This window comes from Colletes latitarsis, chromosome 11 (genome assembly GCF_051014445.1).
Source record: "Colletes latitarsis isolate SP2378_abdomen chromosome 11, iyColLati1, whole genome shotgun sequence".
Lineage (NCBI taxonomy): Eukaryota > Metazoa > Arthropoda > Insecta > Hymenoptera > Colletidae > Colletes > Colletes latitarsis.
Genome location: NC_135144.1, coordinates 7,824,057 through 7,842,001, shown reverse-complemented (window position 1 = coordinate 7,842,001; position 17,945 = coordinate 7,824,057). Strand labels below are relative to the sequence as shown.

The following is a 17,945-nucleotide window of genomic DNA, read 5'->3' as shown; positions in this document are numbered from 1 at the left end:
GATTTTTAGTAATTTTGTTTGGCGCCCTACGGAAAAGTTGTCTAATACTTTTTTGTAGGTACCCATGAGCTCTACTTCAGAAAAAAGTTTCATTGAAATATATTCACAATTGTAGAAGTTATGGCTGTTTGAAATTGGGACCATTTTTATGGGGTTTTTCTCATTTTGCGGGGTCAAGGACCAACTTTTCGAATATTTTTGCGATTGATACATATTCTCCATCAAAATACGCGTAGTTTGCTTTTTTAAACATTAAAATCGTCCAATCCGTTCAGAAGTTATGACGTTTTAAAGATTCGCATGAAAATTCGGGTAGACATTTCTGCCCAGAAATTACATTTTCGGTAAGGAATTTTTTTCTCGAAACTGAGTAGGAATTCGGAGTTATGTCTGTTGACCAAAAATGCTTGCAATTGACCCCTGCAACTAAAAATAATTTTTCCAAGACGATTCGAAAGTCTTTTTTTCACCTAAAACTTTCAGCACATACTCGAATTTTTTTCTCGAAAGTGGGTAGAATTTCAGGGGTATGTGTATTCACCAAAAATGATTGTAATTGACCTCCGGAACCGAAAATAATTTTTCCAGAACGATTTAAAATTTTTGAATCTAATTGTTAATAACTTTTTAACGAAGCCTCCACCAACAAATTGGTATTCTTGATTTTCGTCTTATTTTGGCCTCTAAAATCCCCTATTAAAATTTTTCCCAGGGGTGGCCGAACACCCTGTATATAAATGGCTCAGCTGTCCAAATTGCAACGTATACTGTAACTTGCATTTTTAATGAAGGCTATCAATCATGTCTACGAATAATGAATGCTCTTGACTTTGTCCTGAAACTGGGTCTTTGGCCAAACAATTAGACCGTATGTAGATTGCGACTGGAGAGCTGAAGATCTTACAAAAGAGGCTAGAATTGCTGGAGGCAAGCAAAATTATTTAAAAACGTTTTAAAGTCTACAGAAAGATCGTATTATGCGACAAGATTTGCTGATCTAGGATGATATCCAAAATTTCAAAGTTACTGTAAAATAATCTATGCATAAAACTTTAATTTCACATCTTTTATACTAAAGTTATCGATAATATCGAAAATTGTAATAAATTTCTGGCATCATTTTCTACAACAAATTGGTAAATTCAGTAACAATGATCGACAATATTAAATTTTGTTCCTTTACTAGTATTTTAAAATATAAAAATTCATAAAACATAAACTTCGATTTCTTGACTTTTAAGTGTTCAAACACGGATGACCCATCTAATGAGGCCAATTTTCAGCTTGAATAAAGCCAAACAGCCTACTTATGTTCCGAGAAATTACTATTAAATCGGATGGAAGTGTAACTGGTAATCATAAGCGGCTATGGTTTTAAACTGAAAACGAGGAAGGCCACCGTGGTGGAAGTAGAAATGAGAAAAAATGGATAGCGTCAGCGACGACCAATCTACTAGCGCTCCAGAGGGAATAAACTTTCAATTGCTGTAACTCGGTAACGAGGATAAATTGGATATTTTGTTACTGACTTGCAATTTTGACTTCTCTTGTCCTTGTGCAAGGACCGCCACTCGATATTCCATCGACCAGAAACTTTTTACTTGTCGCATAGTCGACTCCGTGAGACGATTCAGGAAACAACAATACGTTTGTCGCACAATAGAGCACCAAAGTAATAAAATTGATTCGTTCGAAAGTTGGTAGCCTCCTGGCAGAAATATCATGTGAAATAGCTTTACGCTTTATTCTTCAATAGAGTCTAATGATACTGTTTACGGCAATAAAACAACTGTTGCATGTTTCATACAGATAACAATAAACACAGAACTGCAATGGCATACGTGAAACGTCACTACCAGCAACCACAATAGAATGCATAAGTGCACGAATAAAACTACGTATTTGTAACACTTTCAAACTTTTATACAGAACTCGTACAACAAATAATCAAAAATATATTTCAACAAACATAACACGCGTGCTTTCGTCAGCCATCATGGCGCAACAACGCTTGCGCAGTATCGCGTCTCTCCCACTCACTCGTTCACGCATGCGCAGTACACATAGGTCCAGGGGTGCCCAACAATATCGATCGCGTATTGATCGTTCTAGAAATGTTTATTTCTCACAATCTATTATATTGAAACAAATTATATCAAACACTGCAAATAAGTATTTGTTTAATCGCGCACGCGTATATGAACTTGATTTTTAATTCAATAATGTCTGAATACGTATGTCACATGTTGAACTAACCTTGTATGACTAGTTGTAATTTTAGGTAACAGTAAATAGTTTTAGTTGTACGAATTCGTATAAACAGTTTATTTTAAACAAAACAATCAAACTGGCTTCTAACCGCCATTAACTCATTTTTTGTTACTTGTCTTGTCTAAATGTCCTATTCTTCCACATTTGAAGCACTTTATTTTTGATTATCATGGTTTATAATCTAATGACAAAATAATTGAATTTACTTTTAAAGCTTCTTTAAAATCTGTACTATAATCTGTAAATTTGTAAAAACAAAAACACATTATTTCCAATATACAGTAAATGTAATCTATTTATTAATAGGATTGTTTTGCAAGAATTCAATTTAGCCAGAGGTTTATATCGAATAATTCTTCATATCAGATGGGTAAACAATTCAATCGATATCGCTTACAATTTAATTTTTAATTAATTGAAATAAACGTAATCAATATTGCTTTATATCTCGGACGTACGAATTCTCTCTCTTTATGAGGGGGCGTCTTCCAAAGCGTTTGGAAAGCATTGATCTAACAATAAGTCAGGTCATTCGATTATAATTTATACGAAGAATATTTCTCGATCCAGATGAATTCAAAATTGGAAACGCGCGAACCTCTTATAAAACCCCGCTTGAAGGCGACACGAAATACAATTGAAATTTCAGTGCGGGTGAATGCATAATTTATGGAATGCTAAACGAGACTGTTACGTGCCAGGAGTGTAATCAAGCTTAAACGGATGGCTCTCGCTCTCTTATAAACGATATGCTTTGAATATTACTCATGCAATGGGCGCCCAATTGTTACTTAATTAAACCATGCTGCTATCGAGCCCATTACGAAATATAATGCGCGGAAAGACCGAGATTCGAATAACATAAGCTTGTTGTGAATAATTAACTTATTATCAATAATGAAATAAAATTCATTCTTGTCTTATCTAATGAAAATTTATTAAAATTGTAAAATGTTTATTATTTAGCTGCAAAATCCTTGCGCAATAAATAATGAATTTATAGATATGATTAATCACAAAAAAATCACACATTTAAAAAATACAATATTCTGTACATAGAAATATATCGTCCTATCGATCCCCACTCCTGTTGCAGTCTGCTAACTCACAGGTATTGGTCGAAAACTGTGACGAAGATCGGTGGCAGCCAATCAGCGGACTACAGTAAGAGTGGGGATGTAAACACGCTGTGCATTCTTCTCGTGGAAGGGCAATACATATTGTTGCGACGGTTTGAAGATGCATCATTGTGGCAACGTGAAGGTAAACATTGCTTCGTAACAGCAATGTAATAAATAAACTGTGTTAAACTACTGCTTCCTTTTTCTTAACAAACTTGAAATTAAGTTAGTTTTTAAAACGTTAAATGTGGCGTCGCCTCCTATGCTCGCCACCAGAGGGGTCGCGCTCTCACAAGCGCTCGACCGACTCCTCGGTTGCTATATAGTATAAGAAAATAATTACAAATAAAAACCAAAAGTTATGGTAATATCACAAATGTTTCTTGTACTTCGTACTTTTAAGCAAATCATATCAATTCTTTTAATCGATATTCTAAAAAGATTTATAGAAAATACAGTTGCAGCAGTAAAAGATAGATAATTTTCTATTGTGTTTATAAGTACTCTTACAAATAAACAAATACATTGTAGAAATTGTGTCGCGTCTCTTTTTTCACTTTGAAGTTAAAACGGTTTATTTAAAATTAGCTGACACCCATGCTATAATATTCTTGAAGCAATAAGGGTCAAGTAATATTCGAGTATTTCGTGCATTAATCTAGTATCTGGTTATCCATAATACAAAAACAGTATGTTTTTATTGTTCATCGTTCTCCTTTAAACTTTATTTTCGAATATTTTATAAGCGCGTGCAGCTAACTTTGTAAAGTTTAATTTGTTTATATTGTACTATTTCTATTTATATTTTAATAAACGTTCAACATTGAATACACGTATGAAGGAATCCATCCAAAGAAAATCAATAGTTGCAGTTTCGGTTATGCATACCGGACGGTTACTCCCGTCTCTTTCAATACTTCGTCTTTTATTCAGCCAAGTGACGAAACATCAATATTCTATTTAAACAATAACTAACAACTCGCAGATTACTACGCCCAAATATTCATCAGTATCTGGATAGTAAGTTTGTTTGGGAAACGCGAAAACATCGTTAACGGACTGTATAAAATTGAGAGTGCCAGTTGGATGTTGGATTCGTAAACAAGGAAATTGTAAAAATGTATAAAACAAGATAGCCACAGTTTTTTAACAAAAACACTTTGTGCATGTACATGAAATGAGTATTAGTTAAGATGTAAATGTGGTCGAGATTACACAGAAATAATGATATTATTGATCACTATAACCGACCGAGAGTGAGAATCAGATATGACAGGTTGCTACACATTACATTAAATGTAAAGAATTTACGAGAGCACGTACCTCGAAATAATCCGATGAATTACATGAGTTGGGCGCAAATAATGAGTGTGAGAACAGTAAATCATTTCACTACGGTCACTTGTTTCTAATCTTCACACGCTGATACATTCGCGGGTAGAACACGACTAAGAAGATGGCCGTGAACTTGACCACCACGAGGCATCGATTGGCAGGCCCATGATCGATGCGCGCGCACGTCAATCATGGGCAGATGCCCAATTTCGGTCTTGAGCGCATCTTTGAGCTGAAATAAAGCATGTCTGAGAGGTGCTGCCATTAAGCGCCGTAGTGAGCCAAATCTCAATTATTTCTCAAATAAAATTCTTTTAAATTTTTCCTTACATGGCCATTTTTAGTTTTTGAATTGTTACATCAGATTCATAATTAACGGCACTAAAAACAACGTAAAAACCCACACAAATGGAATAAATTGCATCTTCAAAATATTTATAGACGAATGAAAATACTATATGGCAGAATTGAATAATACCAGTTAATTATTAAATTACTTTAATTTGTACGAGAATTGGTATTTTGGTAGTTTCGTGAATAACATAACTATTTTTTTAACATTGTATTAATGAATGGATCAAATTTATGGCATCTTGGCAATTGAATTACATAGGTAAATTTAAAAATATTTTATATTGTTCAAGTACAAAATTTACATTCATAACTTGTATTTTACAGACAAAATGATTTAAATATGTTTGTTTATTTATATGAACTGTACCTGACACATTAAACATGCTACAAGTTTCAGGGGGTTAAGACGCACGAAATGTCGGATTTGAAGATCTATACATCAGTAACTGATCTTTATATCTAAAAATTTCAAGCGACATTTGATGCTCTGATATGTATACAAGGTGTTCGGCCTATTAATGGGGGATTCTAGAGGCCAAAATAAAACGAAAATCAAGAGTAGCAATTTGTTGATGGAGGTTTCGTTAAAAAGTTATTAATATTTAAAGTTCCGCCTGTAGAACGGTAATCTGCAAACAGCTGCTAGTGGATCTCACTCACAAAACTGTGAGGTTGTCGATACGAAAGTAGAGTTTCCTATGCTAAGTGAAAACCACTACTTTAAACGTTAATAACTTTTTAATGAAGCCTCAATCAAGAAATTGGTGTTCTTGATTTTCGTCTTATTTTGGCCTCTAAAACCTCCCATTGAAATTTTATATGCCGGATAATTGATGATAGCGAGGTCATGGCCACAGTTTTTTGGGATGCACGCGGAATCATCTGCACCGATGACTTGGAAAAAGGAAAAACAATAACTGGAGAGTATTATGCGTCATTGTTGCACCGGTTGAGCGAAGAAATCAAGGAAAAATGTCCTCATTTGAAAAAGAAACAGATCCTCTTCCAATCAAAATAATGCACGGGTGCATTAAAGTTAAAGTTATTACAACATCCACCGTATTCACCGGATTTGGCCCCCAGTGACTTTTTTTTATTTCCAAATTCTAAAAAATAGCTCGGTGGACAACGGTTCACATCGAACGAGGTCACCGCCCAACAGATGCCTATTTTGAAGACCTTCCGAAATCTTACTTTTTAGATGGCTTAAAAAAGTTGGAGAAACGCTTGGAAAAGTGTATAGAGCTAACAGGAGATTATGTTGAAAAATAAAAAACAGTCTTCCTAAAATAATTTGTTTTTCTATCTTTTTCTAAGGACTTATTGAACGACTCTCGTATACAGGGTGTTCAGCCACCCCTGGGAAAAATTTTAATAGGGGATTCTAGAGACCAAAATAAGACGAAAATCAAGAATACCAATTTGTTGATGCAGGCTTAGTTAAAAAGTTATTAACGTTTAACACTAGGTTTACGGACACTCGTTGCGCATATTTTTATTATAATTTGCTACGTTGACAGTTGCATTGAAATGCAGTTTTTTCTTTTAATTAGAATATACATCCATATCGTTACATCAATTCAATTCAACATAAATTGCTAACAAATAATATTTATGAGTCCTATAACGTTAAGTTTAGAATTTGAATGCGTCAAATTGACGCGTACCGTAAACCTAGTGTTAAAGTTCCGCCCGTACTGAATTTTTTTCTCGAAAATGCGCAGGATTTCGGGAGTATGTCTATTCACCAAAAATGATTGTAATTGACCTCTACAACCAAACATAATTTTTCCAGAACGATTTGAAATTTTTGAATTCAATTGTTAATAACTTTTTAACGAAGCTTCCATCAACAAATTGGTATTCTTGATTTTCGTTTTATTTTGGCCTCTAGAATCCCCTATTAAAATTTTTCCCAGAGGTGGCCGAACACCCTGTATATGTAGGATTTTTGCAAAGGATTGCAATGAATTGGAGAAAAATTAACTAATTTATACATATATCGGACACACTACTCGCAAACATGCCGCAAACATTAATGATGACAAAAACGCTAATCGCTCCTTCGTCTTAAAACCACGCAACTCATGTCTCGCTCACAACCCCCCAATCTCACGCGATTCAAACTAAACTGGACATCATTCACTATATCCTTCATTCCTACATATACGTGACGAATTTTTCGTCACTGACCTTTCTTGATTCTAGCAGTTTCTTCCGAACTGAACAGACGTGCCCTTCCAAGTGTTTCAAATAAAGACAGAGTTTAGTTTAAAAAGTATTTCAACTGTATGTTTTATCTTTATTCCACCACCTATTTCCAATAACAATATTGCACGAAACAGACGCACGACAAGGAATCAGCAATTCATCCGTGCGATTGGTCAAACTAATTGCACGCAACGGCGATTCAATTCGCCCACCGTTAGCTACGATCAATTAAGACTGCCTAAAGCGCGATTGTCGCGGGTAATTAATACCGCTACGGAAATGGTGATTCAGCGTTCCCTGACGTCACCGAGACGATGTTTTAGCAGCGTCGCGACGACACACCCGCAAAAGGCTCCGTCCATTCATCCAGGAATAATAGGCCTCGAGCATCACGCTGGAACGGCACGCTACCAAAGTTCCGTCTTCAACTATTTATTGTTTTCAGTCTATGAATTAAAGAGGAACTGCGCGAGGCCAGCTCTTATTCCAAGGGAAATCTTTGTGTGCACGTTCCGTTCGACAATAGCGACATGAAAACAGTACTGTGCATCGTTTACGGTACAGTGAGCTTACAAAAGTACATTTTCCGCTTTTAAGGGAAGCGGGTCATTTGAATCGGGAACGACGTGACGTTCTCTTTCAAACTTTTATAGAAAAATCTAACGAATCAAATGAGTTATAATACACGATGAATAGAGTACGATGGATACACGATATTAGAGATCAACAGATAAGTATTATTGAGATTGTAAAAAATCACGAAAACACGTGATTTAAAAAAAAATAAACTGGCACGTATATTTTAATATTTTGAGCGGAGATTCAAATGGTGCTATTAGTTTTTTAATGCGTACGTAATTTTTTATCCTGAAATCGTATTCTGCATAAAAACATGCACAAGTTTTGTTGGAAACATTTTTCTGTAAGTTCAATATTTTTGAAGATATTTAACTGATTTCTGAAGTTTATTTCAAGGTTAAGTTTGTTTTTTTTTAATTTCCATTTTTCTTCTACATTACTAACTCTGTTGTGAAAACAATTGAGTTTGTAATTTTGTCTGATATATCTATTAAATAATATTTAGGATTTAGTTAATAGAAATATATATAAAATTCGAGTAGGTACTGAAATTTTTAGACGAAATTAAAAAATTTCAAATCATACTAAAAAAATTATTTTTGATTGTGGGGGTCAATTACAATCATTTTTGGTCATTACACATACCCCCGAAATCCTACGCACTTTCGAGAAAAAAATTCCTTACCGAAAATCTAATTTCTGGTCAGAAATGTCTGCCCGAACTTTCATGTGAATCTTTAAACCGTCATAACTTCTGAACGGATTGGACAATTTTAATGTTTAAAAAAGCAAACTACGCGTATTTTGATGGACAATATGTACAAATCGCAAAAATACTCGAAAAGTTAGTCCTTGTCTCCGCAAAATGAGAAAAACCCCATAAAAATGGTCCAATTTTCAAACAGCCATAACTGCTACGATAGTGAATATATTTCAATGAAACTTTTTTCTGAAGTAGAGCTCATGGTTACCTACAAAAAATTATTAGACAACTATTCTGTAAGGCGTCAAATAAAATTATCAAAAATGAAAAACTAATTTTTAAGAAAAATCGACGGGGGGTAGGTGCCTAAATTTTTCGGCGAAAAAAAGAAATTTCAAATCGTTCTGGAAAAATTATTTTCGGTTGCGGGGGTCAATTACAATCATTTTTGGTGAAGAGTCATATCCCCGAAATCCTACTCATTTCCTAGAAAAAAATTCGAGAACGTGTGAAATTTTTTGAGAAAATTAAAAAATTTCAAATCGTTTTAAAAAAAATTATTTTTAGTTGCAGGGGTCAATTGCAATCATTTTTGGTCAATATACATACCCCGAATTCCTACTCCCTTTCTAGAAAAAAATTCAGTACGGGTGGAATTTTAAACGTTAATAACTTTTTAACGAAGCCTCCATCAACAAATTAGTATTCTTGATTTTCGTTTTATTTTGGCCCCTAGAATCCCCCATTAAAATTTTTCCCAGGAGTGGCCGAACACCCTGTATATTAAAATCAACATATCTTTACATTCACGAGGTATTCATAAAACAAATTTATTCTTTTTCGTCGCTATTCCTTATACGAACAAAAAGTAAATTAAATAGTATAAGTTTGAAAAATTATTCGAAATTAAATCGTTCGTCAAGGGATTAAAAAAAAAGAAAAATTTGCGTAATTTGTCTGACCATTACACGTTATTTCCACTTGTGTTAGTATTTACAAATATTAACAGAATTGTCAGCTTTTCATCTTTCAATTAGTTCAAACTAGATAAAACAGATAATATACCTCCGCCAACATTTATAAAACAAACACAAGTAGAAATAACGAGTTATAATCAGACGTGCCAACCAAGACGTACTGAATACTACTAAATAGCACGCCTGCACGAAGAGTTATCAACATTCATTTTCTCAAAAATGAAGCTTCGTATAAAATGGTTTACCTATATATATAAATGGAATATTTTATATTAGCATTCTAGCATTCAAAATATAAGGGATTTCACAATCAAGTACCAATTTTGACACTTTTTATTATGTATACCGCCACTATTATCTCATTGGAATGAATCGATGACTTTTTGAATCTCTTTTTAAAAATATTACGCAATAAACGTAACATTGAACATTTTCTCAATGTGTAATTAAATGCAATTTGATTAACGACGGTCTGTTATTCGATGTGTTTACTCGTTTCAACCAATTTCAAGTAATTAGAAAATAATACAATCGACAGAAATATGAGTTTGGCAATACGAGCATTCAATAAATTTTCAATATCGATATTTTCAGGAACGAAACCTCTTATGAAGGAATTGTATTTTACACTTTCGATTTACTTTTGCACAAAGAATCATTCTACGCCCGGTTACACCACCCACCGTCGCCTACTCTGTGTAGAATACAAAGTAACTACCTGTATATATTGTAGCTGGTATCCTATTCAACTGTTTTCAATTTAGACAAACGAGCGTACATCCAATTAACTGTACAATACAGTTTCGTTCTGAGTGAATTGAAATTTTTACAATTGTTTTAATATTTACTTTAACTTACAGAACAAATAATAGAAGGACAAATATTAAATCTTTTTTTATAGCCTTCTTTCTTCCAGTATAACGATAAATTTACTAAATAAAACTACAATTTTCTTTGCATTTTTTTCGAAATAAATCGCTACTTTTTTAATATACCACGTGTAGAAATGTAAGAAAATATTTAAATTAGCTAAATTAGATTGGAAACACAGTATATTAAAAAATTAGTCGAAATGGAGGAAATGCTTTCAATTTTATACAATATACAGCCGTATAGAAATTCTGTCTAAAAGAATGTAAGAAAGTAGATAAAAAATGATAAGACTAATATTGTTTAGAAACTTTGAAATTATCTAAGACTTTATCGAAAGATGTCAAGACGACAAAGATAAGTAAATAACAACTAATTTCATAAAAGTGATGTTATTAAAAAGAGGATGACAGTTAATAGGTAAGAAAGATTAGGTAGAAAACTGTAAATTGTTAAATTTTTCATCTAAAATTTCCTGCTTTAGTTCAACAATAGAATACAAAAAATTGTGTATTGATGTTCTGCTGAATTTTTGTGTAATTGTAAACACTTCAGAATAAATTTGCTCCGAAAATGCATAGACGTCGAAAGAATAGAAATATCGAAAACTGTGTGAGCAAGAAAAGGAATTTCGTTTAGACAAAACGTTGACAATATTTTTAATAGTATAGTTACACGCTGTCACATCACATCGCCAATTAATATCTCAATATTGGATTTCAAGCTCTATGAAACATATGTAATCAATATAGTTTTGTATCGTGCACGAAAAAAGGTAAAAGCAAAACAAATGGGAGAAATAAAGTCACATATCCACGTATCATTGGAAATAGTATAGAAAATAAAATTTTTCTGTGAAATTTACTATAATTGTAAAATTAAAACCACGCAACCACATAAGATTCAATTCATAGTATTTTACAATTTTAACAAAATACTTTAAAGTATAAATGTACAATGGCGTTCAACAATTATTTAGTACTCTTATTTTATTGGAAAATTGAATGTATTTTTAAATAAACTTTGTGAAATTTAAAAAAACACTCAAATCATAAAGATCGAATATGTTAATCATTGTTAAGACTAATAAACATAGTAATTTTGTAAATAAAACAAGCATGAGACCTTCGAAATTTTCTTCGAGTTATTCTAAAGTAACATCTTTTTTTCTTCACTGAAATATAAACCGCGTTGCATTGTATAATAAACAGAAACAATTAGATTACTTAATTTCCTTCACAGTGTTACCTATACAAACACGTTGCAAACAATGGAGCCTAATAACGCTCATACAATGAAGTTGGTTCTTCTGTAAAGTAATTGAAACTCTCATTCTTCAAATTTGGCAAAAGATAAAAGAAAAACTATAAAGGAAAAAGTTGAATGGAATGGTAGTATCTATTCTTCTACGACTTATAATGAAGAATGCATAAAAAAACTCTCTTATCAAATTTAAAATATAATTCGTCCCATTTGTGTGACTTGTTGTCCTTCATCGTTTATCTTGATTCTTCAGTCCACAGTAATGATCCTTTTTCATAGTTATATTTTTAAAAATTTTTATGATACTATATTTATTCATCACATTGTAGACGATTCATTAAAATAATTACTAGTAATTTTGATGATAAAAAAGAATAGAATCTTATCCACATTTCGTGATTTTTATTTATAATTTGAGCCTTTAATAAATTGTTAAAGGTTTCGATAGTAACAAAAAATTCTTTTTCAGTTATATTTTTGAAAATTTTGACGATACTATATTTATTCATCACATTGTAGACGATTCTTTAGAATAATTACTAGTAATTTTGATAATAAAAAAGAATAGAATCTTATCCACATTTCGTGATTTTTATTTATGATTCGAGCCTTTAATATATTCTTAAAGGTTTTGATACCAATAAAAAATTCTTTTTCAGTTATATTTTAAAAAATTTTTGTGATATTATATTTATACATCACATTCTAGGCAATTCATCAATTACTAGTAATTTCGAACATAAAAAAGAATAGGATCTTGTCCACATTTCGTGATTTTTATTTACAATTCGAGCCTTTAATATATTGTTGAAGGTTTCGATACCAATAAAAAATTCTTTTTCAGTTATATTTTTGAAAATTTTGACGATACTATATTTATACATCACACTGTAGACGATTCTTTAGAATAATTACTAGTAATTTCATTTCAGGCATTTCACGAAGATGGTGCCAGAATAATATTTCCAGCGTGAAGGACTTTCCAATGACAGCACAAGAACGTGACGGAAGAATATGCGATTTTAATCCGCGTGATCCTTCTACCTTTCAGATTGATACGCTACGGGAAATTATACACGATTTCTTCACGGTGAAAATGCACGAGAAAAACTCATTGTCTTAAAGTTCTGCAAACACGAATTTAAACATCGTGGGAAATTTGAAAATCGTGTTCTACGCTGTTTCGTATCAAGGTAGGGGGTAGGGGGTAGGGGGCACGGTCGACCTTTCCCTTTTCTTTTTCGTACAATGAACCAGAGGTGCTCGCGTTTATCTGCAAAGCTCTTTAAGTGCACTAAATATTAATAGTCGAGAATTGCTTCGAGCTCGTTCGAGCAACGCCAGTGTGCGGCAAGCGGCTTCAATTAAACACTACTGGATACTTCCCTTGTATCCCTTTCTTTTAAAATGCAATCAAAATAATTCATGATACGCAGCAACTTTCGAACAACATTTACATTATGCCAATTCTTGGTTTTATGTTACGTAAAAATTCCTTTTTTCTGTTATTTGCGACGCAACGATTGCAAAGACACGACGTTTATTAATGGAATTATTCTTTCGTGAAAAGAAATTAATTTTGAGAAGTGAACAAGTACGATCTGTACAAATGTTTGATGCAATGTTCTGAGCTTCAAATTAAAGTATGTAATACTTGAGACGACTAATGAAATACAAAAAGTAATTTTTACTTTATTTTTAATTTTAGAAAAAAATAATTTTTATAAATATGGTGTTATAATTGTGCTGTAATAAAAAATTACGTTTCATATTATTTAAACATACATTTGAATAAACAGTTTCATTATTATTTTTCTAAAATTCTCTGTTTATCAAATACTGTTTATAAAAAGATAAGTTCAATGAACTCTCTCATATTTTGTTTCATTAAAGATCTTCCAGATCTTAATTTCTGATTACTTCTGTGTACGCCGTTTGTTAAATGTGCAGTGAAATTAAGACTTCTATGGGTGTTAAATGTTTGGTGCTTAATGCGCGCAATTCTACGCATAGCATAACCATGGTAAATTACTGAAAAGTGATGAATGTTTTCGTCTCGTTTAACAGTAAATTGAAAGTTTATTTCAATCTTTGCTATTATCATTACAACGGAAGAAACTAAGATTCATGTTCGTGTTAATATTAACACTTGCGTTCGAGCAAAAACAAAATAATTAGAACTTGAAAAGATGACCTAAATTATTCATTTCTATGTGGCGTACTCAAGATAGTTAACTAGAAAGGCAAAAGTGCAATGAAAATAGTCAAATAGAAAACCTAAATTCTCGAACAGTAAAGGGTTGCACGAAAAGTAACCACGAAACTAACAGTAGAAGTTATAATTATCAAAAACTAGAATCTTAATGTGTCTTCAAAAATTATTTTAAAGTAAAGTAAATATGAATTTTGAAAAGCACTTTTTAAGTGTTGTTTCTGAAGTAGTTCAACAGGATAGATGAGAAAAGTTGTTTGCATTCCAAAGAAAACCAATTACCACAGAAGTATCGATAATATTTATAAAGAGAACTGTAAAAACTGTTGTTTTTAATTTAAGGAAAAATTGCTGAAATATTATAATGTTAGTAAGATATTAAAATTATTATTGGCTCCAATCGATTATTTCTTTTGCATGTATTGCAATAATTACTCACCAATCGCAGTACAGACGCCCAAGATTCTTGTCAGCGTTGTCAGATGAGTGTCTGTCCTCCTAACGTAGGTGGACATGCCGTCAGAATCCGAAGACACGTTAAAATCCTTCACATGTGTCACCATGTGACAATCGATAAATTGACTAGTTTATCGTGAAACGGAAACACTCACGATTAAACAAACAATAATATAGAAACGCTTGACAGCAAACGAACGACACGTTTAATATTTGCGTAGCGCATAAACTTTAGTGAGCCCAGCAACATCCACCCCGTTTCGATGGCCACGCGCAACTGAGAGCGTTAATCCTTTAGGGAAAACCTTTTGCTGTACGCGCGTCGAGGTTTGCGCATGCGCAGTTTCCATTATTGTCCAAATTCTGTAATTTCGTACAATAGGATGATTTCAAGAATTTCAATTGATAAAATAAAAAGATAGGTAAAAATGTTATCTAGATAAAAATTTCGAATAACGAATAAAAGATACATAACTGTTCACCCGTTAGATGTTCAATAAAAATTCGAATGAAAATTATAGAATCAAATATTCGCACGAATAAATATAGTCTAAGGCCTACCATTTAAAACTACAAAAAAGTAATTATTATCTAAAATACTGAAATGAAAAATACAAAGCATAGATTTGTACTCAAGCTATTTTACTCTTTTTGTCTAGTGATTTTGGAATCCTTAAAGATCTGTGGCCCGATTTTACCGATTTCATGTGACAACAATTACAAAGTTTCGTTCAGGAATACAGATGATTTTATTTCTCAGGTATAATGAAATTCAAACGTAATTATTAGTACTGAATAAAGAAAATTCTAAAATTCTTCTTTAGTTCTCTCTTAATATTCTTAATGTTTTACTGTTAGTCAATGAAAATATATTTCGAAGAAAATCGATTACATAGAAATACCAATATTATAAATTGCTAGAAAGAAAATAGTAAAAGATATTTTATACTATACTACACAAGCACGTAGTGAACAACTATTTTTCATAGCTAGAAATATTAAAGAAAAATTAGCTTTCTATGTGGAAGTTCAAGATTATAAATATACATATGTATTTATTACTTATTTAGTGTGTTATTTTCACACCATCTTCTACGTTTTACTCGATTTTATTCAAAAATAACTATAAAAAATAATATTCATTATTTTTACTGAACAAGAGTTTAGTGTTATTTGTCCACATTAATATAGCAAATACCGCGTTTCATAAAAATTTTCGATTTGTTTGCAATTTATATTTTTTTATATATTTTATTCAATTTATATATGTTTCATACACTTGAATTAGAATATTAGAACTGTTCGTTGATAATCCTGTTCATATATTTATTTTCTATATGTGACAATTTAAAAAAAAAATGGTAATTAATAATTTAATTCAACATGTACATATTGTATAAATGTCCTATCTTTCAATTTATATTAAGGAAAACATAATTAAGGGCAAAATATTCTTAATAAACAAAATAGAGTTGTCCAAGTACTTAAAATTCATACCTAGACAAAACTTATTTTTTCGAAACAAGTCAAGTATTTAATTATCTAAGTACTTTGAATATTTGATCAAACTTGAGAAAATTCAATCTGTTCAAATGTTTGAACAACTCAAAAAGAGCCAACAAATAATTGCTATATAACAAAAACAAATGCAGAATCTCACCCACCCCAATAAATACGATACTCTAGACATAATAAATGACACGAAAAAGAAAACTTCAAATCCTAAAGTAGAATTGAAGATTTCACAAATTCCTTATACATATAATAAATAAACACCTTGTTGCAATTTTATAAGGCACAAGCAAGATTGCTCGAAAATATAATGTTGAAAATTTTCCAATCTTCCTTGAAAAATATATGAAAATTGTACATTAAAGTGTAGCTTGTACGTAAATATTTGAATTTCCAAATCCACATGTTACCTTGAATTCGAGCAGATTAGCTCTTTTAACTTTTGCCTATGATTTTAAATTCATATGATGAACAATAAATCTTCTGTCACAAGGTTCGTCAAATTTTTCCAGTGCATGTTGTGTAATACATGTGTATTTATTTGTTCTATTTTTCTTTATATGTATTCTAATCGATCGCCGAACCATTTTCGAACTGATTTTGTGTAAGCAGCGAGAAAGGGTTAATGGCTGTGGCGACACCTCCCGTACTCGCCACCAGAGGGGTCACTCTCTCACAAGCGTTCGACTGACACTTCCATTCCTATATATACGCTCCTTGACGGGTTATCCAACATCCCGACATCTAAGGCACAACCTGCTATAGACATATGTTTCAAACAAAGTAGGAACTTCTGTAAAATATTGTTTACATTCAACATCTACACTAATGTAATTATGTTATTGTATCTTGTTACCAAATGTAATGTCTAATAAATGTTATTTAAAGTGGAAATGGTTTCAAACGAACGTAAAATATATAAACAAATGTAAAGTTATTGAGGATCTGATTATAAGTATGTCTGTTATAATAAAATTATTGACAATTTTCAAATACAACAAAAGTTCATTTTAATAGGAAATAGCAAATAACGTTGTTAAAACATAGAATAGATTAGAAAAGTACATGTTTTCTCAAGGTTCTGGAATAAGAACCAACCAGCTGTGTGGGGGTTCATCACAGTTTTCTTACCAAAAAAAATGACTTCCACCTTCCACTTTTCAATACAGAAACGAAAAAAAAAAAGAAAAGAATATACGTGTGCATTTATTGCAGAGAAATCGAACTATTTGTGGGTAATTTCAATCGATTGCCGTTCTATATAAACGCTTTTATAACTTTGTCAATTTTTCTGATGACAATCCATTATCAATACAAATTCTCTACGTCTGAAACTTAAAGAAAATGCAAAAAGAAAAATCGATTCTTTCAAAGTTCTATACCAGGCTACCTCCTTAAGCCACCTTCATACATTCGGGATTTGTTGAATCTCGGATAACGAATATTTATTGAACGACGAACATTTGTTATTTGGAATTCGACAAGTACTGAATATGCAGTGTCAGCTTCGCGACTTTAATATTTGAAAAATAGTAGGCAAAGATAAAAACTATCAAGATGGTTCAGAAAATATTTGTATCAAACTTGTTTTTACTTACTATTATTTCTGGTGATTATTTACATTAGGGGTTTATCAATTTTAATAATTTTAATACATGCATAGGGTCATATTACAAAAGGTAAATGTTCCACATGCTTTCTTTTCAAGATATAGTTGTTGCAAATCTACTAAATTACAACTTTTAAGACCCTCCTCGATTATCACCCCCAAGCAAGGATACGACTCCCTTTCTTCATTTGGTCCGTATTTAATAATGATTGTCTAGTATATAATAATGTGATGAATATTTCTGTATTCGTTTCATTTTTGGCACTAAACGACAGACGTAAAGTGATTTTCACGTTTCACTAAGTAAATTTTACTTTACCACAATGAAATGAAAGACGCCATCATACCTTTAAACCGCATTGTTTTCCAAGCAGATTTAGGAGTTAGGCACACCCGTTGTAACTTTGATTTTCAAATCATTTGCGGCTAACCTCTGGAACAGTCTACCAACTAATCTCAAACAAATTGTCAT

The 17,945-nt window shown here is 31.9% G+C and overlaps 1 protein-coding gene across 2 annotated transcripts in view; it reads right to left on the bottom strand.

Moving 5' to 3' along the window:
• LOC143347750 (uncharacterized) overlaps positions 1–14,608 on the bottom strand; it is a 161,477-nt gene extending 146,869 nt beyond the window's left edge. The window contains exon 1 of one of the 2 annotated variants that reach the window (XM_076777229.1): positions 14,336–14,608. In XM_076777229.1, coding sequence (XP_076633344.1) covers positions 14,336–14,459 — 124 coding nt within the window. In that variant the 5' untranslated portion in view covers positions 14,460–14,608. Of the gene's footprint in view, positions 1–1,529; positions 1,691–14,335 lie in introns of those variants that run through there. The other variant, XM_076777230.1, reaches the window with a different exon arrangement.
• Between the last annotated feature and the right edge of the window lie 3,337 nt (positions 14,609–17,945).